At 43.3% G+C, this 23,894-nt stretch overlaps 1 protein-coding gene across 1 annotated transcript in view; it reads left to right on the top strand.

Moving 5' to 3' along the window:
- LOC308412352 (potassium/sodium hyperpolarization-activated cyclic nucleotide-gated channel 2) overlaps window positions 1-21,467 on the top strand; it is a gene marked incomplete at its 5' end in the record, with an annotated part of 37,027 nt that extends 15,560 nt beyond the window's left edge. The window contains 5 exons of the mRNA XM_080906623.1: window positions 608-826; window positions 18,557-18,703; window positions 18,810-19,050; window positions 19,130-19,294; window positions 19,781-21,467. Coding sequence (XP_080762749.1) covers window positions 608-826; window positions 18,557-18,703; window positions 18,810-19,050; window positions 19,130-19,294; window positions 19,781-20,730 — 1,722 coding nt within the window. The 3' untranslated portion in view covers window positions 20,731-21,467. The remainder of the gene's footprint in view (window positions 1-607; window positions 827-18,556; window positions 18,704-18,809; window positions 19,051-19,129; window positions 19,295-19,780) is intronic.
- Window positions 21,468-23,894: the final 2,427 nt, after the last annotated feature.

Genomic DNA, 23,894 nt, shown 5'->3' with positions numbered 1-23,894 from the left:
ACATAGCTAAAAATCTAGGATTCTGATCCTACTTTTGGCTTTGAATTAATTGCATCAGCATCGTGTTCAGACTCAGGTAAGCACAGTAAGGCCAAATCAAGACCTTTTTCATCTGACTTTTCTGTTAAGGGCTGTGTTTGGGGACAAAGTTACAGTGAAATAAAACATTGAATAAGTGTTCATTACATGTATTTAAAGTGGGCGGAAACATAGATGTCTTTCTAAGTCACAATAAGAGTTTGGAGTTGCCGCACAAGCAGCTTGGTGACTGCTGCCCCGCTGTAGTAGATTCCGATTCACACAGTTCTTCAAGTGCATATTTAATGACCTCTCATTATAATTCCTCTCTGAGGAAATAACTTTCAAACCGTCTCTACTTTCCTGATTAGGCCTCGAAGGAATCCCTCGGTGTTGTTTCCCCTTCCTCCCTCTTTCCTTCTGTGTCCCTTGAGCTCTCATTTATATAACTGTTCCTCCATGACCCCTGTCCCCAAAGCTTTTCTTCTAGTTACCTACTCCATGGCATCACCCTCGTCTGAAACATATATTTGAATGTAACATTTGTGTGTTTAACTCCTTGTTTATCTCCTTTCTTGTCTTTCCACAGAACGACACCTGGTCAGAGCTGTACTCCTTTGCTGTTTTCAAAGCAATGAGCCACATGCTGTGCATTGGTTATGGCCGCCAAGCCCCAGAGAGTCTATCAGATATCTGGCTCACTATGTTGAGTATGATTGTAGGAGCTACGTGCTATGCTGTTTTTATTGGCCATGCAACAGCTCTCATCCAGTCCCTGGACTCCTCCAGACGGCAATATCAGGAAAAGGTGAGGAAACAACTCCATCCCATGATTTCAACACTTTTCTGCGAGCTGTTTTTCTTTAGATCCAGTATTTCCTCTTTATTTGTCCTTTAAAAGCAAGTTATTCACCTGCTTGCAAAGTGTTGGATAAGAAAATGAGATGAAACATTAAAGCTGAAGTGGTGGCCCATCAGTTGAGTAATTTAGCCTAGCATGAAACAGAGAAGCAGCTAATCTCACTGATCATCTACCAAAATTTACTCACAAGCTTCTGTGGAGCTCCTGAGCTTAAACATTATGTTGTTTTTGGGGGGGTTGTCTGCCAATCAGAAGGAGCACAGCTTGATCCCTGGCTCCTTCAGTCTATGTGCTGAAGCATCTTTGGGTGAGACACTAAACCCTGAATTGCCACGATGTATCCATCCCGCACCAGATAACGACAGCTGTGGTTGGAAAAAGTCTTTGTTCCAGTTGAAGTCTATGGGAAAACAGCTTTCTGTCTTGACCTCTTTAAACACTTTCCTGATGAGTTCATGGACTCAGTCACTCATTTTGAGTCATACTGAGTAAAAAATTAAGTCTGGTTAGATTAAAAAAATGAGGATTAACCATCATATGCTTACTGGCTAACAACTTATGATTGATAAGTCACCTCACAGTCAAAGACTCATCCTGATGCGGTCAGGACCAGCTCTATAGTCCAGAACAATCATTGTGTAAAGTGTAGAAGTAAATCTAAATCTACCTTGATATACAAAGAGGTGTTTACAAAGGTTATAAAGCTAGTTATGTAGCTATTTGGTGGTTACGTGTTTTGATATTTACATGTTTACATGTTTGAATGTTTAGACATGCATGTTCAAACCAGTAATAAGTATGTGTTATATCTACCTGGTTGTTTTCCCTGTTTTGATCTGAGTATAAGATTTCCTGGCTTCTGAGAGGCCAGTGAAGTATTCATGAGGGCGGCACACAGGAAGTGTGGGTTGTTGTTGCAGTGTGCTAAAAGTAAAGAGGCTGCTAAAAAGTTATCCGTCTCCGTCTTGCTGTTCCTAATTATTCAGAGAGATTCCCAACCATCTAGTGAACCCTCACGTTACATCTGGTGGCAGCGGTGGGATTTATTTTCTTGATGGATCTGTGTATTTGGTGAGTTTTACTCCCAAGCTGCGGATAAGACCGTTTTTTTTCCCCGCTGGGATTTATCCCTCTCTGTGAACAGCTGATGAACTGAAAATAATAATAGTAATAATTTTTGGAGATAGTAAGGATTGTTGCAGCTTTTCTCTCTGTTTTTGTGATTTTTGTGATTTTTTTTTGAGCTGGATATTTGTTGGGAACATGTCGGCTGACGAGAGTGAATCTGTGCATGAGCTGCGCTCTTCTCCTGTGCCACATTCGAGGTCAGTGGATGCAGTGCGGACTGTTGCTGCTCCCGCCCACCATACCGTTTCCAGTGCCCTGACAATAGATCTTCCACCTGTTTTTAAAGGAGATGGGACTGAATCTTTTACTAGTTGGTCTCGTCGCTTTGAAGTGGCAGTGCAAGCTATGACTCCACCTGAGGTAGATTTGCCAACTGTGATGTCCTCTGTTCTGCCTACTCGTCTAGCAGATGCTGCATTTTTGTACTGGGACAGTTTGCCTTCATCAGCCCAGAAAGACTATGATCTAGTGAAGGATAAGCTGAAAGAGGTTTTCGGTCCAAAATATTCTCTGCCATTCTTCCAGACACGTGAATGCTCGCCCCCGGAAACCAGGTGAAAGTTTAGATGTGTACAGCGCGGATATTACCCGTCTTGTGCTTGAAGCTTTCCCTAACTATGACTACAATGCCTTGGAAGGTGAAAAATTTCGCCGTTTTGTTGCTGGGTTGGACCCCACCTTGCAATCTAAGATTCATGAGATGGGTGCAGAGGATCTCGACGGAGCCCTGCGCATTGCCAGCCGTTGTGAGAGAGCACGGGCAGCATTGCAACTTACAGCTGCAGGACCCTCTCATATTCCGTCTTCAGAACAGGTTGCTATGATACGTCCTCAGCCTACTGATGCTAAACTTCTTCAAGCGGTTGAGGCGCTCACGCTTACTGTAACCAGCCTGAAACATGAAGTACAGCAGTTACGGGAGAAACAGAGTTACCTTGCCCAACGTTTGGACTCCAGTCGTGATAGATCCTCCTCTTCCAATGTTCAGTACAGCACCCGCAGTGCGTCCCCGTCGCCTTATCATGCCAGACAACATTCCAGAGACTATTGCTCGCCTGAGAGGCGTTATCATCGTGATCCAGAGTCTCACCGTGAACGTCCTTCTTCCCCTGTTCCCCAGAGGTTCAATGAGTGGGACAAATGTGAGAAATACGATCAACGCACATACCCTTCCCAACAGCCCCCCCAGTATTCCAGGTACAATTACCCTGACAATAACAGATACCGACGCAGTCCCAGTCCTGCTCCACGTAGAGTTAGAGATGCTGCGTCCTACAGTAGGACCGGTGTTCGTTTCCAGTCCCCGGAAAGGCCTGCACATTTCACCTCCGGCCCACAGGGAAACTTTCATTAGCTGCTGTTGAGGGGCAAACATCAGCTACAGTATCAGGGCCCCAAAACCACATCCCCCAGTTCCCCTCAGAATCTGATGGATCAGTCTCCTCTAACATCTTGGCTATTGTCGAGGGCATTGAAGTGTGTGCTCTAATTGACTCTGGTTCCTTTGTCTCCCTTGTGAGTGAAGATTTTTGAAACGCTCATCCAGCTTTGAAAAAACGGCCTATGGTAGCATCCTCTGTGCCAGCTCGTTCGGTCAATGGAGAACGTCTGGAAATCTTAGGCAAGTTAACCGTTGGTATTAGGCTTGGGACTCAGGTATGGCAGCAGGACTTTGAAGTCCTCAGAGGTGCTTACCAGCCAGTCATTCTAGGTTGGGATTTTCTGCAGAGGCACCATGCTCTTCTCGACCTCAAAAACAAAGTGCTGCAACTGTGGGACATGAAAATTCCCCTGTTGCCCAAAGGACATGAGGTGGCTGCCTGCTGTAATGTTTCTGTGTTAGCGCCAACCAAAATTCCAGCTATGAGCAAAACTCTGATCACAGCCTGTGTGTCAGCAGCCACACCGGCTTCTCCTGTTCCAACAGTCTACTATGGTGTCTTGATCCCTAATCCAACATGTGACATTGTTGTGGCTCACACTCTCAGTGAAGTTCAGAATGGTACTACAGTGGTTCGAATGCTTAATCCCTCCAGTGATGAAATCGAACTGTACCCTGGACAGCATCTTGGTGAGTTTCATTCAGGCTCATCTGTTGATATCATTCCACTGGAGCAGACATGTTGTGCTACTTCACCTGTGTATGATTCGACTCTGCCGGTAGAAATAGATGAAACAAACTTGTCACACTCTCAGGTTCAGTCCCTGAAATCACTTCTCCAGAAGTATTCAGGAATCTTCAGTAAGCACTCAGAGGACAGAGGTCACACAGGCATAATTAAGCATCATATTCACACAGGTGATGCTACACCGATTAAACAAAGAGCCTATAGAGTGACACCTGAACAGAGAGCTGAAATACAGACTCAAGTTGACAACCTTTTAAAGGCAGGTGTCATCGAAGAAAGCTACAGCCTATGGGCCGCCCCAGTTGTTCTGGTGCGAAAGAAAAATGGTACGTGGCGTTTCTGTCTCGACTATAGGAAACTCAATGCAGTGACAATCAAAGACTCTCATCCTCTTCCAAGGGTTGATGATGCACTGGATGCGCTGTCAGGTTCTGCCTGGTTCTCCACAATGGACCTTCAACATGGCTATTGGCAGGTTGAACTGGAAGAGAAGGATCGTGAGAAAACTGCTTTCACAACCGGCAGTGGACTTTACCACTTCACTGTTATGCCCATGGGACTCACAAACGCTCCAGCCACATGTCAGCGGTTAATGGAGATGGTACTTCGTGGCCTTCCCTGGAAAACCTGCTTAGTGTATTTGGATGATGTCCTCATTTACAGCCGCTCTTTCGCAGAACATCTCCAGCATCTGGAAGAAATTTTCGGTAGATTCCAGGCAAGTGGCTTGAAGCTAAACCCCTCAAAATGCTGTTTTGCCAAAGATCAGGTACAATTTCTGGGCCACATTGTATCAAAACATGGCATCCAGCCTGACCCCAGAAATGTGAACAGTGTGCAAGCCTGGCCTATTCCACAAACAGCGACAGAAGTAAGGTCATTCCTTGGACTTTGTTCATATTATCGCAAGTTTATTCAAAACTTTGCGCACCACAGTGTCCCCCTACATGCTCTCACTGAGAAGCATGCAACTTTTCAATGGACTTCTCAGTGCCAGGATGCATTCATGTATCTGAAACATGCCCTCTCAAACCCTCCAGTGGTTTCATTCCCTGACTTCACATTGCCATTTTCTCTGTATACTGATGCTTCTAGCACAGCTATTGGCAGTGTACTAGCTCAAAAACAGGAACAGCAAGAGAAAGTCATTGCCTATGCTAGCCATGCGCTTACAAAGGCAGAAAGAAAGTGGTCGACTTATGATCGAGAACTCTGGGCCATTGTTTGGGCAGTTAGACATTTTCGGCACTACCTCTACAAGCAGCCATTTGTTATTGTCACGGATCACAAGCCCCTCCTGGGTCTTCGGAAAATACCCATTGACAGTGATAGAACTGGTCGCCGTGCTCGCTGGGCTCTTGAACTTGATCCTTTTGAGTGGACTGTGATTCATAAAGATGGCCACCGCCACCTCAATGCGGACGCACTGTCACGTCGCCCTGTCACTGGTGAAACCGTAGAGCAGGACACAGTCTGCACTGCTTCTGCTACCTTGAAACCTGAAGAGAGGTGTGTGGGTCCTGCAGACCCGCCCAACCATAGTCCCTGCAGTACTGACCAAAAACACATTCCATGCAATGACCTTCCTGATCCATGACTGCAGTGTGCAGCGCTATCTGTTTCATCCACATTTGTGCTTGAGCTGCCTGAAGATGATCTCAAAAGTGAACAACAAAAAGATCCTGTACTGTCAGAAGTCATTGGCTGGAAAGCTAAGGGTCAGAAACCACCCTACTGGCGTATGAAAAAATGCCCACCTCAGGAAAAAGTGCTATGGCATGAGTACTCTAGACTTACCTTTCACAATGGCTTACTCTGTCGTAAAGCTTTCAACCCGTCCCAAAAGTCAGTGTTGCATCAGTTGGTTGTTCCTGAATCTTTAAAAGACACTGTCCTACAGCTGCTGCATGGCAACCCAGTGTCCGGTCACCTATCAGCAGATAAGGTCCTGAAACGTGCTCAGCAGCTATATTACTGGCCATTCATGTCACGTGACATCAGAATATGGTGCACACAATGCACTCCATGTGATGCCAGACGGAATCCCACACCTCATCACAGAGCTCCAATGAAAACAATTGTTGCTGCGGAGCCATTTCAAAAGGTGGCAGCTGACATACTTGAACTCCCCATTACGAGTCGTGGCAACAGGTACGTGCTCGTTGTTCAAGACTATTTCTCGAAATATGTCAATCTCTATGCTATCGCAGACCAATGTGCCACAACAGTTGCAAAATGCCTGTTTGACAACTTCATCTGTCAGCACGGCGTCCCTGAAATGCTACACACGGACCAAGGACGTCAGTTTGAATCTGACCTGGTGAAACATCTGTGTCAGCTGCTAGGCATCCAGAAGACACGGACCAGCCCATATCACCCTCAATGCGACGGGATGGTTGAGAGGTTCAATCGAACACTTATTGACCAGTTAGCTAAGTTACTCCTTCAGCAGCCTGGCGAATGGGATGACTGCCTCAATCAAGTTGCTTTGGCTTACAACACCAGTCCTCACTCTACCACGGGGTTTACGCCATTTTTTCTCACACATGGACATGAGGCACAGATGCCTGCTAATATGCTGTTGCCTACCAACATGTCAGCATCATCTACTTCTGTTTCTCCTGCTGACTACGTCACCCAGTTGACTCAGAGACTTCAGTCTGCCTTCAGCACTGCTGCATGGAACAGAGATTGTGCCCACAACCAGCAGAAACAATTGTACGATAGGGGCATCAAACACACTCCTTGGTGTGGTTAAATGACCCCACTACAGCAAAGCAGAAACTTGCTCCACATTGGAAGGGCCCCTTTGAGATATTGGAGTGCCTTGGAACAGATGGAGAAAACCCTGGTGTCACGTACAGGATTCGCTACCTCCTGGACCAATCAGACAAGACTCAAATTGTTCACTACAATCGTCTCAGGCCGTACAAAGCACCTGTCCCTAAAGGTGGAACCAACTCACCTGCTGGTGACATACCTGTACAGCCCCAGATTCCACAGTTGACTGCATTATCAGGTGCGTTGCCCTTCACAGCTTCAAAATCTGCAGCTGAAGGGAGCTGGAATGTTCAGGGCCGCAGCCCTGCAACCTCATCAGACCCTCAGGTTTGTCAGCCACCACCTCTAAACCAGTCACGACCCCATTCCCACTCTCCTTTGTCCCCTTCTCCTCGGTCTGAGACTGTAACGACTTCCCCCTCTGGCCATGTGGTGATACACCAATCAGACATTGTCCCTTCAACTCCTCATCGAGTATCTGGTGTTTCACGGCGATGTGGGAGACGTCAAGTTGTGCCTCCCAGATACCTCAAGGACTATGTTTTGAACTGAACTTGTTTTTGGTTTTGCTGTTGTTTTATTGTTGTCCCCTTTGCTCGCAGCATGTTGGGTTTTTTTTTTCTTCCTTTCTGTAGGGAAACGGGGACGTTTCTTATGTGAGGGGGGGAGGAAAATGTAAAGTGTAGAAGTAAATCTAAATCTACCTTGATATACAAAGAGGTGTTTACAAAGGTTATAAAGCTAGTTATGTAGCTATTTGGTGGTTACGTGTTTTGATATTTACATGTTTACATGTTTGAATGTTTAGACATGCATGTTCAAACCAGTAATAAGTATGTGTTATATCTACCTGGTTGTTTTCCCTGTTTTGATCTGAGTATAAGATTTCCTGGCTTCTGAGAGGCCAGTGAAGTATTCATGAGGGCGGCACACAGGAAGTGTGGGTTGTTGTTGCAGTGTGCTAAAAGTAAAGAGGCTGCTAAAAAGTTATCCGTCTCCGTCTTGCTGTTCCTAATTATTCAGAGAGATTCCCAACCATCTAGTGAACCCTCACGTTACAATTGTACTAATGGAACTATGACCAGCAAGATACAAAATCCAGTAAGCAGTAATATGTGTTCAAACAAGCCTACATTTTTACACTATTTGTTAACTAAAATGTAAAAATGTAGGCTAATAAGATTGCTAATATGCATGACTAGCAAGTGTTACCAAGGATTAATCTCATGTAGTCCAAGATCTTACAGAAGAAAACAACTTTATGTTCATGTTGAACAGAGCTGGATAAAATAGAGAGGTCCTTATGGTTAATGTCAGACATGCAGATGCTGACATTGCTAATGATTTGACGTAAAGATCACTGGAGACAGATTGGTAGTTAGTGTCAAGGGAGGAGTTAGATCAGTTTCACTATATCTGGAAGAGTATTTTAGTAACTGAAGGTCAAAAAGGATCTTTTTTTTTTTTACAATCCTCATTTTGTTTGTAGCCGATTTAGATATTTACTGCTCATTAAATGAAAATTAAACCATAAGGTCACGTAATTAGTTATCAATAATAGATAATACATATCATACAACAGGCTGTATGTGTGTGAGGAAGTGCAACAGCAGTGTGTGGCATCAACCTACTCCTAAACACTTCAGGTTGTGACCTTAACGGCACACCATCAGGCGCCATTAAAGCACCCGTATATGCTGTCATAAGGACAATGAACCTGAGCGCGGATCAGAGCAGCGCTGAGCCGCGCTGCAGCAGTGGCCTGTCGTGGTAGCACAGTCACTCTGTTTCCAAGCAGAGTCTTGCCGGCTAGGGAGCAGTGGGAGTGCTGCCGGCTTTCAGCAGCCAATCAGAGGCTCCGGGTGTGTTCGGCCAGGTAGAGCCACATTGCCAGAGGCTGTGGCTGTGCCTGTGTGTGTGTGTGTGATTGTGTGATATGATGTCCCCTTGAGCAGCAGTAGAATTGATGAGGCAGCGGACCTGTGTGTCCCGGCAATGTCATCCTGAAGGTGACGTAAGCCATCATGGCCGCCTCCCTCTCTCAGAGTCTCTCACTTCCTGGTCACTCACTCACTGGATCTCACTCTGCCTCTGCTCTATATCATCTCTTATGCATCTTTAACTATCCACTTTACATGAGCTCCACCCCTCCTTTTCCTTCCCCTGCACTGCTTAAATGTCTCCACCTGATTCTCTCTGGCGTATCTCCTTCCTGATCTCTCGCTCTCCTCACCTCCGGATCTAAATTTCTCTCTTTTTTCCCCTTCTCTTCCTCTATCTCTATCCTTTCTGGTGGTGGTGTCCTTGAAAGGTGCAGTGCTATTGCTAACTGGCTGCTATACAAAGCAAACTGAGGGGGAGGGTAAACCTGTGGGAGAGACAGTCCTGGTGCACTGCAAGATATTTGAATGCTGTGTATTTCACATTGTTTGGAGTTTTTCTCTCTCTCTCTTTTTTTTTTTTTTGTCAGTTTGGTGTCTGGCTAGCATTGTGCGGCTCTCCGCAAAGAGTTTTATTGCCATGTGGCAGGACACTTGAGTATAAATCATGTCCAATAAACGGTTTAGAAGAAAACGATTCAGCCAGCAGAGTGCTGACTGAAGCTCTTGTCGTCACAGTTTGCCCAGGATGATGAGAGTTTTCTGTCTGAGGAACAAGTCACCCAGATGTGCAAAGTTTAAGTTTTCCCCCCAGTTTTAAAATCTTGTCGAATTTGCACCACAAGCAGGATGAACTCAGCAAACTAAAACCTTAAAAATTTAAGAGCTGTGATGAGTTGTCTAATCCTAAACCAGCCTGTATGTTATCCAGTTTAAGGATGAAGCGAGGAGTACGAAACCTACATGCCTTGACATTAGAATTTTTTCATAATGCTGTGCTCTTTATGTTTATTCTTTCAGATTTAGACATTTTCTAATACGTCCTCACCCTGTCCCAGAATATACAGCTTTTCTGCTGAGGCCAAGAAGTGCATTTCCCTTAAAAACCTTTTTTTCTGACCAGTTGTCATATTTTTTTTCTGCTGCTCTGTGAGGATTAGTATTTGAGCTGCAGGCATGTTTATTAAAGAAAAAAAAAAAACTCAGAGAGCAGAAAAGTGCCATGCATGCCAGTGAGGCTGATGCCGATGCTGCCGGGTGAATTTGCAATGCTTCCAGATAGGACTGTGAGTGGCATTTTTATCATTTTGGAGAGTGTTAGCAAAACACGTCTGCTGGCAGTCTGTTACAGCCCCAGTGTGGATTGAGCTAGCATTGTGTGAAGGGTTCCTTTTCAACCCAGAAGAAATGTCAGAGTCACAATTCATGCAGGTTAAATTTGGCTTGGTGGCTTTGGTGCAGAGACCTTTGTGTTAGTTATACATAGTAACAGTGCACAGTGACACATAGCAGAGGGGCATAGAAAGAACAGCAGTTCTACTTGTGCCTCTTTTTTTGAAGATTCAAATCTGATACATCAATGAAAATGATAAAAATGATGAATTCAGGAATTCTAGATTCTAGATTTGACCGTTGATTTGGGATACCATATAACTGCACTGTCCTCTGATTCCTAGCTCAGTGAATATGCTATATGTCATATTGCTATAGTTCTACAATGACATACCAAAAACATGCATAACTGCTCATTTGGACATCTGGAAAATCATGTCTTAGGTGCAGCATTTTGTGATTCTGACTTTGTGGTTCTGAGCGTTTTGTGTAGCGCTGTATGAGGTGTATAATCATGGTAAAAAGAAAGTAGACTTCAATTCTAAGGTTTTGGGTATTGGGACATAATGAAAGTAATCTGGTCCACAACAGATCTTAAAATGAGGTAAATACAGTCTGAGATGAATTACAAAACAACACATATTACACCCTGTCATTATTTATTTAACAAAAACAACATGCAGATGCAGTGTGTGAAAGATGAAGTACACCCTTACTGGTTACAGGAACCAAGAGGGTAGAAAGCAGCCAGGCGCTGTTGATCAACTGCAGTTGATGAATTGATTGTTGGAAAGTGTGAGGTTTGTGGAGTTTGCAGGAGCATTCAGATGATTGTTACCACAATGCCAAGGAAAAAAGACATCAACAATGATCTTGGAGAAGCAAGTGTTGCTGTTTGTCAATCTGGGAAGGGATATAAGGCCATTTATAAACAATCTGAAGTCCATCAGTCTTCAGTGAGGTCAGGCCTTAGCATATTAAATGTTAAAGTACAGGACAGTTAAAGGACAGTACAATTAGAAAAAGCATGGCTTGTTCAAAAGTCACCAGGAGAAAGCTTCTTCTCTCTAATATAAACATGGCAGCATGGCTTAGATTTGCAAAGTTGTATCTTCTTGTTATTGGCTTTGGACATGTGCACCTTGCAGTCGCTGAGTGGATCATGAACTCCCGTGTATACTAAAGTATTCTAGAGTCAAATGTGAGGCAGTCTGTCTGACAGCAAAAGCTTGGCTGAAACTGGATCATGCAACAGGATAATGATCCCAAGCACAGCAGCAAATCTGCAACATAATGGTTAAAAAAAAGAAAAGAATCAAGGTGTTGCAATAGTCCAGTCAAAGTCCAGACTTCATCGTGATTGAAATGCTGTGGTGGGACCTTGAGAGAGCTGTGCATAAATGAATGCCCCAAAACGTCAGTGAACTCAAGCAATGTTGTAAAGAAAAGTGGGTCAAGGTCTGTATGAATGCAGCACAAGGAATTTGTAGACATGACCTGTGATTAACATGTCTCAAGCTTTTATTGTTTTCCCCCTTATACTTGTGTCAGTGCTAAACATCACACTTTACTAAGTGTGGCTTGTTAATAAAGTTGTTTCTAGTTGCAGGAATAAGTGAATCTGTGTAGAGGTGGAGAATCTTTAAAGATCAGACTGGATTTTATATTTATATATACTAGATACACTCTTTTTTACTTATAACACTAAAAAGGGGTTTTACGTGAAATAATCATCTCTCCCTTGTAATCATTGTAGAGGCTGATCTGAGTCAGTGAGACAGAAAACACACAACAGTGCTCCACCACCACTAACCTCCCTTCCCTCATCTAGGGTACCAAAAACTCTTTTCTACAATTTTTAGTCATCCCCCAATTACCCAGAGGCAGGCGGGCTTTGTAAAGAGATTCCTGCACTCACATTTACAACAAAAACCATCCTTTTTTAGCTCTATCTGATGGTATTCATTATTTTACATTACTGGTTTTTAAATAAAAGTTTCTATTGAGTCAAGCCTTGGCTGTCTCTGCCTTTGACTGAATTATATGATTTCCTGTATTTCTTCAGAAGCTCAGTTTCGTTTAATGAGACTGTGTTCTGTGTGAGACCCCACAGCGTGTTTTTCCTCCCTCTGTACACATCTCTGAATTGAAGACAGAGAAGTCAAGTTCTTACTTACTGTTATCTGATTTCCTTCTCTTTGGTGAATGTGCTTCATAATGTAATGAGGTGATTTAGCCGGGGATGGAGTGAATGTATTATACATCCACATGTCCGTTCGGGATGAACCCGAATTAGGATGGAGAGTTTTTGGATGAATGAGAGGAGGTGACTCAAGCGAAAGGGAGAGAAAGGAGTAAAAACCTGATGCTGGCTCAGTAGTTCATGGGTTTGAAAGCGGGAAAATGTAATCACAGACAAAGCGCTCCCTAAATGTCTTTCCGAATAACAAATCACGAAAAGCAAATAGATCCCAAACAGCGGTTTAAATGACAAAATGTCAGTGGAGCGGTTTGCTGCCGCATCATCAAAGTGACACAGAAAATGGATGTCATTTTCACTCTCATTTGGGTGTTTGTCAGTCCCCTGTGGGCGCTGTGACGCACTGGTCAGAGGCTTGTTTTCTCTCCTCCGTGACACTGGAGAGATTTGACGTTTGCCCGGCGATGATCGATACGCCGCACTATGACATGGCACTCAAAGCCAAGTCATTAAAGGCCACCATCTCAGTTCAATCAGATAAGCTTTAGCTGCCTTATTCGTTCAGCCTTATCCGACTCAAGCTGCGGGACTGAGCTTCATGCGTAACCGCACACGGTCGCTGAACCTCTCCCTCTGTAAGGTTTACCCTCACTGCCACCCCCCCCTCGACACCTACTCTTTTCACACAATCAGCATTTCCTATTGTGTGGGCTGCTCACCAAGAGCGCAGTGTTGGCATGGACACTCCGGGTAAAGAGTTGTGACACGGGGTCATTTCTTCAGGCTGCCCTCCATCTGCAGATGTCAGGAAGCAGATTCACTCATGCAGGTGAGACTTCGTGTTGCGTAACTCCGTCAGAATTGCTGTGGAGCTGCGCCGGCCCAGGAGACTTTTCTTTATGTGGATGCTGAATAATTCAGATGTTGCATGTTAGGTTTATTTATGTTTATTTTTGTTTTCCTTAAGGAAGCTCCGAGGATGACGCTATCAGTCAGAAGCACGCATTGCTTTTTCTGGGCATGGTGACAGTACATTTTCACTACAGAACAATCTGCATTCACTGCATTACCATTTCCTCTCTGCAGGAACAATAGTTGTGTAGTGTGAATCTGGAGGGGTGATATTAAACCTACACAGAACACAGTTTCATTGTTTGGCCTTCGTGCATTTGAAATATAGCAGGTACTGAAAGTACATAGAAAAATCTTACAGTCAAATTTCGTATTCCGTTTTTAGACTTTTGTGTTTTTTGTCACGAGTTACTCATCAGAGAGGCCAATCTTAAAATATTTACACATTCTTCTTCTCCAGAGTGCACAGGGAAATAGAGGAGTTTACGGCCGTTTTGCTGGCAAAGCATACCCAAAGACCGAAACTGTTTTCAAGCCCATGGCACTGTCTCATCTGGACAAGGTTTACAATACTGTGCAAAAGTCTTGAGGCACCACCTATTTCTTGATATTTTGCTCACAAGGAGCCAAGCGTTCCTGTAATTTTTGAGCAATAGCTTTCCAGGATTTCTGAAGGACACTGGTCATTGGCCATCTTTGGACATCGTCTGCTTTTTCAGTCCAGTTCTTGTACCTTTTAAAAGCAATCTTTTTTTTCTTTAAGCCATTTAACACCGACCAGTGAATTGTTCAAACATAAAAAAAGGCACCTGACACAAGGGACGAACCACTGTTGTGTCTACAGATAACAGACAGGAAGCAAAGAGTCAAATTAAATCCCCTTTCTCTAGTTCTAATATATGAAGAGTGAACGGGTCACCAATATCCACAGAAGAGGTCAGAACAGAGATTCAACAGTGAGTGTCTATAGCCAGCTGTAAAGCACTGCGGAGGCCCTGGCATGATTTGGGTCTGCCTTTCAGCCGGTGGTTTCAGGGATCCTCTAAAGCAGGGGTGCCCAATCCCAGTCCACGAGGGCCGGTGTCCCTGCAGGTTTTAGATCTCACCCTGGGTCAACACACCTGAATCACATGATTAGTTCATTACCAGGCCTCTGGAGAACTTCAAGACATGTTGAGAAGGTAATTTATCCATTTAAATTAGCTGTGATGGATCAAGGACACATCTAAAACCTGCAGGGACACTGGCCCTTGTGGACTGGGGACCCCTGCACTAAAGAATGATGGAATTATGAACATGGAAAGTACCATCAGACTGACAGTGGCTTCATTTTCTAGTATGGTGATGATCCTGGACACACTGCCAGTGCTTTAAAACCATACCCAGGTAGAAAAACACCCAATGAAACACTATCATTCATGGATCGACCTCCCCAGGGCCTGGAGCACTATTCCTGAAGACCACTTAAAGAAATTACAAGAAAAAAGCCAGAGACAGTTTAGGCTGTGCTTAAGAATAAAGGTGGTCATGCTAAATACTGACCTTGTTAGAACTGTACAAACTCTGATTTTGCGTTATATGCTGTATATCCAGGTATGTTTGCATGTTTCAATAAATTGCTGTAAATGAGGGGTTGCTTAAGACTTTTTTCACAGTATTGTATGCTCACTTCACTGACTGCTCACACTTGTGATGTAATCCTGAATGTTGCATCACTATGCACTTACTGAGAACTACATTGGCAGTAGCTAATGTAGCTCCTTTTGCATATTTCTTCAATAATGTGCTGAAAATTCCTTAAAGATTTTGGTCCATATTGACATGATGGCATCACACAGCCTCTTACATACTCTGAGCAGCCCATCTGGCACCAACAACCATATCACGTTCAAGTGACTTAAAACAGCTTCATACCTCAATCTGATGCTCTGATCTGATGCTCGGTCAAGGTCATCTTGACCATGTCTCTGCTGAGTTGCTGCCATGTGACTGGCTTATGAGATATTTGCTTTAATAAGCAGTTGAACAGATAAAGAGTGTGTCAGTGTGACTGTGTCAGAGGAAAAAATGTCCCAGAAAAGGGGAAAAAAGCAAAAATGTTGCATTTACTTCTGCACTGTGGTGTCAGTGTATGCACATCATTATTTATTATTCAGTTTTAATAATACGAGCATATCTGCTCAGTTTATTAGCTCTGAGATCGTCCCCCGCTGTCCACTGTTTTCCCCCTGAGAGTTTCATTCACATTACACGAATAATGTAAAATATTCAGCCAATAGCAAGGGAGATAATTCAAAACAAGTCTTAACAGAAATAAAGCTCCATGTTTAAGCAATGTGACCCTAGTAGAGTGAAATGGTACTCATCGGTGGGGTCTGTTTGGTTTCTTGTTTGTCGTTCGTCTCTTATTAGCGTGTTAGTGTGACCAGGATGTTCACAGGATGTACTGCTGTCATAAAGCCTGGGAATGAAAAAAGGGAAGCTTTCGTTCCATTGTGCAGCTTGGATCTGAGACAATAATTCTTCTAGTACAGTACACATGCATTCAGTTGTGTACATCTTAAAATCATTGTTTGCTAACTGTAATTTTCTTCTGCAAACAGAGAGCCAGGCAGTCTGTTCCTGACAGCAAACAATTTTCAGTTAAGGAGTTTATACGTTGCACTGGAGGATTCAGAGCTTGCAACAGTGTTTGAGCAGGTGGCACTCATTGTTTTGCTCGGGGCCTCTGGCAGGACACACAACATCTGACATACTGTTGTCTGTGGAAGAAGTTAGCCACAAGCCTTTCAGGTTTTTTTGGGTGGGGGTGGGGGAGTGGGGGGTGGTGGTCTTGCGAGCAAACCTTCTCAGGGGACGTTACTCGATACTTACAGAGTGTGGCTTTATCCACCGCACAGCAGAGTTTAAGGAGTGCTGGGATTGGGGTGGTATGGATGATGACTTCCTCAGCTCCTGAACGTTGTGAGTACACAGCACCTGCCAGCGTGCTGACCTCTCAAAATTGTGGTTTGGACAGCTTTATAGGCTGAGTTGAGTTGTGGTCTTAAGCTTTCCAATTGAGCTGGGTTGAAGTGCACAGAGGCTGACAGCAGAGTACAAGGAGAAATCTTTTTCAACCAACAGTTCACTGTCTGCTCTGTTTACTGCCACGTCTATCACTCCTCTCTCTGCAGCCCAGCCACGTTGTTTCTAGTTTCTCTGTGATCACTTTGGAAGGACTGAAATTTGCATATCTAAACAACAGAAGCTGCTTGTTTGAATTGCAGCTATGTTGAAGGGAACCTTTCACTTTTTTATTGATTTGGCATTGATTAACTGCTTGGTGTGTTCATTTCAGCTGCATGGTTTGTATATGTTTGATGACACTTGACAGACTTTTGCACAGACACTGATGTGTAGAGATTTATAAACCTTTCTAGCGCAAAGTGATGCTTCTATTGAGAAGTTCTTGAAAAAATAGTTAGTTAATTAGTAAATATTCAGTAAAGCATTTTAGTCCATGAGAGGGAGAAGTGGGGTGAAACACTAGTTGGAGCATAGAGGACTTCTAAGAAGCTCGAGAGATTCTGAAGCAGATAAAAATTATTTGTAAGAGGAAGAGGCATGAGAAATATTCTATAAATGCTAAATGAGAGTGGGGCAGTAAAATGCTACAGGTGAATTTTGGCCTTTTCTAAAATTCATAGGTGACATTGCCTAATCATAGCATGATGTTTGCTTATTTTGCCCTTTGTCTTAGTTTATTTTAAACTTTGAGTGTGGTGGTATTCTGGTTTTTTATTATCATCAAAATCCTGTTCACTAGAAACATTTAGCACTTCCTAACTCTGTCTTTCACTAGAGCCCTGAGCCAGTTCCTTCCTCCTAGATGTATTTATTTATGAATGAAATGCAGTTGTGAACAAGTTTTCACACTAAGGACAGGTTACTGCTTCTTAGGAATTAGGAGGGTAAGTAGCTGCCAGATGCTGCTAATCAAATTTATTTGACTAATTGATCATCAGCAAGTCTGAGTGCCTGTATGAAAGCAGAGGTTTTGGCTATTTGCTGGTCTGAAGCATTCAGGTGTATGTTAACACAATGACATAATCTTACCAGGAGATCAGAAGAGTTTCACCCCAAGGTCAGATGGTGCAATGTTCAAAGAAACTGCAAAATACTCAAGAGCTACATCTCAGACTCTACAGGCCTCAGTCAGCATGTTAAACGTTTGTGACAGCACAATTAGAAAAAGACTGAAGGAGTATCGCCTGTTTAGAAGGGTCACGAGGAGAAAGTCTTAAAAGAACAGCTTAGTTTTCCAAAGCTGCATCTGAACAAACCACAAGTGGGGATGTTTGTCCCTAATGCACAGCAGCATTTGGACAAAACTAAACACAGCAAATCAGCACAAATACCTCATACCAACAGTCAAGCATGGTGGTGGAGAGGTGATGACCTGGGCTTTTATTATCCTTAAGAGGGCTGTGGATAAACGAGTGCCCACAAACCTCACTGAGCTGAAGTGGGACAAAATTCATCCAGAGACTGAGAAAGTAATGAAGTAATAGAAATGAAAATGATCAGTTCATGCTATTGGTCTAGTAAACTAGAAGGCCACAAGAAAATGCAACAAAAATAAAATGAAATGCCCACACTGGACAGAAACAGCTGTTTTGCAGATCGTTTTGAGCGATCACCTGTCGGGAGTTTTCGTACTGAGTTATAACTGCAAAATATTGAGCAGTTCTTTAAGGATGTAAAGTTTTTCAGCCCTCTCTGGCCATTAAAATGCCTCAAGTCTCAAGCAGTTGCCTGTTGACAAACTTGGATCTTGAACAAAATTTAATGTGGTCTTTGTGCACCTGCCTAACTGGAAGTAGTAAATAATAAAGTCCAGAAACGAGTGAGCACTGCAAGTTTTCACAGTTTTTAGCTTGTTACTCAAACAGGTGTGAATGTGCATTTTGGGGGCTGTTATCAGTGGCAGGTTGATACACACTGCTGGTGTTTCAGTGCGTTTTAGAGAAGCAGGTTGCTATATTTGGGATTTACTGACTGTGAACTGAAAAAAACATGTTGCGCTGACGTTTTTCAGTGTTTGAACAGGTCTGTGATGAGAAATAGATATAAAAACATTTTTAATGGCTCAATTAATTGCTGCTTTCTGTATTTTTGGCATTAAGAAACATGTATAATAATAGTTGAACAATTGAACAGTGTAACACTAGAAAAGCAATACGATGCACACTTGCTAAAACTAATTTGCCAGCCCCATTACTGTTGTGGTTTTTAAATGCAATTGCTCGCCTCAAGGTCAATAAAACCTTTTTCTTTCTGTTGTTTTTGTTTGCATTAACAGGAAGTAAAAATCATCTCTCTTCTCTCTTAGTACAAACAAGTGGAGCAGTACATGTCCTTCCACAAACTGCCTGCTGACTTCCGACAAAAAATCCACGATTACTACGAGCACAGATACCAGGGCAAGATGTTTGATGAGGAGAGCATCCTGGGAGAACTCAGTGAGCCCCTGAGAGAAGTGAGACAATAATGCACATTATTCCCATTATTATATGAACCATATATTATATTAAAAAGTCTTTACTGTGCACATTTTTACTGTTCTTCTTTGCGTCTTGTCTTAGGAAATTGTGAACTTCAACTGTCGCAAGCTGGTGGCGTCGATGCCGCTGTTTGCCAACGCAGAGCCAAACTTTGTGACCGCCATGTTGACTAAGCTACGTTTTGAGGTATTCCAGCCACAAGATTACATCATTCGGGAGGGCACTATTGGCAAGAAAATGTATTTTATCCAGCATGGAGTCTGCAGCGTCATCACCAAGGGAACGCTTGCAATGAAACTCTCTGATGGCTCTTATTTTGGAGGTAAGATTTTTTTTTATGGTGCCATTGTTTTTTTTTAACCCTTTTGTAAGCGGTGGCATTTTCTGTTTCCCCGTTTCAGAGATCTGCTTATTGACGAGGGGTCGTCGAACAGCCAGCGTGCGAGCGGAGACTTACTGTCGACTTTACTCTCTGTCTGTTGACCACTTCAATGAAGTGCTGGAAGAATACCCCATGATGAGAAGAGCCTTTGAGACTGTTGCCATTGATCGTCTAGACCGCATAGGTAAAAAATGATTTAGATCATTTTCATATGTATCATAATGTATTATCATATAATATGTTGGGCATGAAATTATGCAAATCTCTAAAACATCAGCTGCTAAGTGTTTCTGCTGTCTTTTCTTTTTATGAAAGAAAATGAAGCCGTGAACAAAAAACACAAAAGAAAATGTTTCCCGAATATTAAAAGAAGCAGTACAATGAGCTGTGCTCTTTGCTCAGAATGGCATAGGATGCTGTAACAATAGATAAAAGTACAGGGTGACACGTATATTTCCTGAGGGCTTGTTCTGCTAGAGGATGTACCTGATTTGAAGGGCATCGCATGCTATATCTAAATCGCATTGTTCTCTCGTTATACGTCCTCCTGTTTCCATGTATTTATGCATTATTCACCTTTATGTACTCCTTGTCCTTTCCTCAAACTTTACTGCTTCTGCCTTTTTTTTTATCTTTAGTAATTAGCCTGTGCTTTTATTTCTCTCTGCAGGTAAAAAGAACTCCATCCTGATGCACAAGGTGCAGCATGATCTCAACTCTGGTGTCTTCAACAACCGGGAGAATGAGATGATTCAGGAGATCGTCAAGTATGACCGTGAGATGGTAAAATTAGTAGACCTGCAGCGGCCACGAGCCATGTCTATGACCCCTTCGCTTGGCGGCATCTTTGCCCCTCCGGGTCAGCAGCAGACGGGCTCTGCTATCGCCACCCTCCAGCAAGCTGTGGCCATGAGCTTTTGCCCTCAGATGGCAAGTCCTTTGGTGGGTCCAGGGACTCTGCAGTCTCCACGCATGGTGCGAAGGTTTCAGGTGATGCAGAATCTCTCCAGTCCAGTCTCCATGTCTCCTCTGCAGTCTCAGCCCCCTCTGACGCTCGGAGGGGCATTTGGATCGGCAATTTCGAGTCCCCCAGTCCAAAGCCCGCTTGCAGCTTCAGGACGGACTTTCCAGCACATTGCAAGCGTGGGACCTTCTGGGTCCCAGCTGTCCCTAGTACAGCATCATGCACCAAGCCCCACACAGACCCAGCAGAGGCCTGCCTCACACAAGAGCACCCACTCCCTGCATATGGGGAGCTTGAGTCAGGACACCCGTGCCCTGTCGGCCTCCCAGCCTTCACTCCCCCAGGAAGGAACACCGCAAGCTGCCTCTGCAGCCCCTAGCCCCCCGCCCTCCACTCGCACCTCCAACACCTCCATCGGACCTCCGCAGCCCCCTCACTCCAGCATGCCAGGGCCCTCAGGGGTGGGGAGATCATCGGGAGCCCAACAGAGGGTGGCATTTGCCTCCACACCTCCTCCCACTGGACCTGCTGGAATGGGGGCAGTAGCAGCAGCTGCTGGATCAGGACCTCCAGACTCTGGAGCTCCCAAGAAAGATTCAATTGTCAGCCTTCCAGAGCTAGACTCTGCCAGATCCCGGCTGTCTTCCAACTTGTGACCCTGGTAGAGTTCGAGAAAGAGGCCTTTTTTGTAGGAGAATCCATTCGGTTTAGGTCAGTCTGGCTGATCTGTCAGCTTGCTGAATGACCAATCAGCTACCGCCAGCGCTACCAGTTATTGGACCTGGATGCACTGTGTGCTGGTGCCAGCAGAAGGAAAAGAGCTACTCAAAGTCTTGAGACACTTTGGCCAGGAGGAGTCTATACAATTAAGCTAGTATAACTTAAGGTTGAACTGGTCTAGTCTACTGTGCCAGCACCTTTAGTCTTAGTATCACCCCTTTCACTCTGCTTCCAAACACCTACTGTATATCGCTGTCTTTTCTGTAAAGATATGAAGAAAAGTATGATTGATGTAACTATTGCATACTGTGTAGAATCCATGCAATGCAATCTAGCAGGAGCTGGACTTAAACTGAAAATCAGGGACTTGAGGTCAAATGACAATGACATTTTAAGCGTCCAAAAGTGTTTTGAGTGTAACTTTTCTGTATAAGCTGTCGTAGCAAAAGAACACATTGCTCTTCATATTGTTTCAAATAGTAATGGGAATAGTGTTTTAGACCGCTGGTCGATCTTACATCGATGTGTAAATAGTTGATGAAAAAAGTACGGAAGGATATTATATTCATCGTATCTACCCAAACCAAAGTTGAGCTTGAACACCAAGTCTGGTTGTGTCTGTATCAACTAAAAAAAAAAGAAAAAAAAAAAGAAAAAAAGAAAAAAAAAGAAACATCGACGAAAATGCCATTTATTTAACTGCCTTGATTCAACATTAGAAGCCATATATTTGGTTTGTGTGTATGTATACATGTGGGTGTAAGTGTGTGTGCGTGAGTTTGTTGATATGTTTTGGTTCTACTTTCAGAGAATGGACTCACACTCTACACTGCACGGTTGGTTTGACATGCCGATGGTGGTGCTGACCTGCTTTCGTCAAACACCTCTGATGCCGGTCGGGTTACAATCAGCCACCCACCAAAGCCGGTTTGGTGGGTGGCTGATTGTAACCCTGAAGGCCAAGGTGGTTAAAATATCTGAGCTTTACTCGAAGGAAACATTTGTGAACAACCCATACTGTATACTTGCTTGTTTCTGTCTAGGTTTATTGATTAACACATGCAATATAATTCTGCAATACTCTACCCCGCCTATATATATAAATATATATGAATATAAATATCTATACATATGCTGTACAGGAAAGTGAACTTCTTTCTTTTTCATATTGTTTTGTTTTTAATGTGAAATCTTAAAGAATCCAGCAGCTATTGTGGCTTCACTTGAGGTATTGTAATCCAGTGACCATGTTGTTACCTTAACCAAAAATGCTTGAGAGAATGAAAGGACTTGTAGTGTAACTCTTATTTTGTTTTGTTTTGTTAACACTTGAGAGGAACAAACTGTTTAATTCTGGTTTCACGTCACAGGAAGAATCCACGCTTTGAGTTCAGCGGGTCAGAACCTTAAAAAGAAGAAAAAAAATCAGTTTAGCTAAACTAATTCTCTCTAATGTTCAATTGTGAGATAAATGGGGGTTGAGGGTAGGCAATATGAGGGCATAAAATGCCTCACATGTAAAGAAAAAGACAAGAAAAAAAGAGAAAAAAAACATACTTGCTCTATATCAAAATCTTTATGTGTCCCATTTCATCCAAAACTCCCATGAATGTCTCAACATTTAGGGTTGAGGCTTGGATAGCTGGTTATATTTACTCAAAATACTCTGATCCTGTTGAACCTGAAATACTTCTCTTGCTGAATGTACGCCATACGAGAAGGAAGACAGCTAATCAGATATAAACTGCCATGTAAATAAAGGGACAGTGATTTAAAGAGGCTTTTATGATGCAAGGGGGGGTTGTGGGCATTGCTGTATGTGTTGCTGAGTGTCCGTGTGATCTTTTTTTTTTTATGGTTTAATGATGCTTCTCTGGGTTGAACATTGCTATATTTAACCTGTACCAGATCTACCACAAGAGGATCTTTCTTCTTCTTCTTCTTTCTATTAGTTTATTTACTGAAGTGGGCGTGAACAAGAGTGAGTCATAACAACTTTGATCTCCTTGGTCCAAAGTGAGCACTGAGGACGTCCAATTAAGCACCTTGTGTTGCACTACGACCTTGTAATCAAAATGAAAAATCGATGCTCCATTCTCTTAAAATGGTTGCAGTACTTCTCTCGGATCCATTATCTGGTTAAACTGTAAGGAAGGAAAGTGAATCCAATTGGGTTAGAAAATAGGCAGCTGATTCATTGTGTTAGACAAATACCATGTCCACCTTTTTCAGCTCTGAACATCGACAGACTCTAATTGTAAAATCGATGCGATGGACATTTCACTCAGGTTTGCTACCTTTCCAGAGAGATGTATTGATTGCCGCAGCGTGGCTTTCCATTGATTTATGTAGACTTGTCTATCCTCCCATCATCCACTTGTTGATTTAACCGTGCTGAAAGGTTCCCCTTGAAATCTGATTGGCTCAGATAAATATGGAGGATCTACTGAAGTCGTAACCCTGAGATTGTTATTAGCGTAACACTCTGCCCGTTTGGTTGTGATCACTTATCCTGCGAGCTGTTTGAAACAAGGCGTAGGTGATTGTTTTTATCCAAGGGCTTCATTATATGGCTTGTAAATCCTGGCTCATTGTTACTGTAGAGCAGCCACATGTTCTCTTATCTGTTTAATTGATAACATGCACTAAACCTCGTTGTTTGTCATACCTTGGTTACAAAGCTGTGACCCTCCTTCATCAGCAACACTCTTTTTGTATTGCTTTTTTTTTCCTATGGGAAAGGTACATGCCAAAATGCCAATATGATTGTGAATGAAGTCCATTTGAGTCAATGGCTGTTGTGCGCTTCAGTACTGTTCCAGTGCAATCAATTGGTCCTCTTCCCCAATCCTTTGTGCTAATACCAGAGTTTGCCCTATTAAGCTGCTATCAGGACTGTGCTGATATTATTTGAATGAGACCACAGTCAGTGAGAGCAAGATGGAAGGAGAGTTAAAGAGCTAACGTTTCAGGCAATATCAGGCGCCGTCTCTGTTTCATTGCATCCAACCGGTAGGATATGTGTGTAACTCACTCCCACTCAAAGGATGGCGTCCCAGACACTTTGATCAGTACCGCTCTGTTTGAACCCTCGGCCATG

This window comes from Rhamphochromis sp. 'chilingali' (genome assembly GCF_963969265.1).
Source record: "Rhamphochromis sp. 'chilingali' genome assembly, chromosome: 16".
NCBI classification, from domain to species: Eukaryota; Metazoa; Chordata; class Actinopteri; order Cichliformes; family Cichlidae; genus Rhamphochromis; species Rhamphochromis sp. 'chilingali'.
The sequence above is the reverse complement of the archived record's forward strand: the minus strand, read 5'-3'. Positions and strand labels throughout refer to the sequence as shown.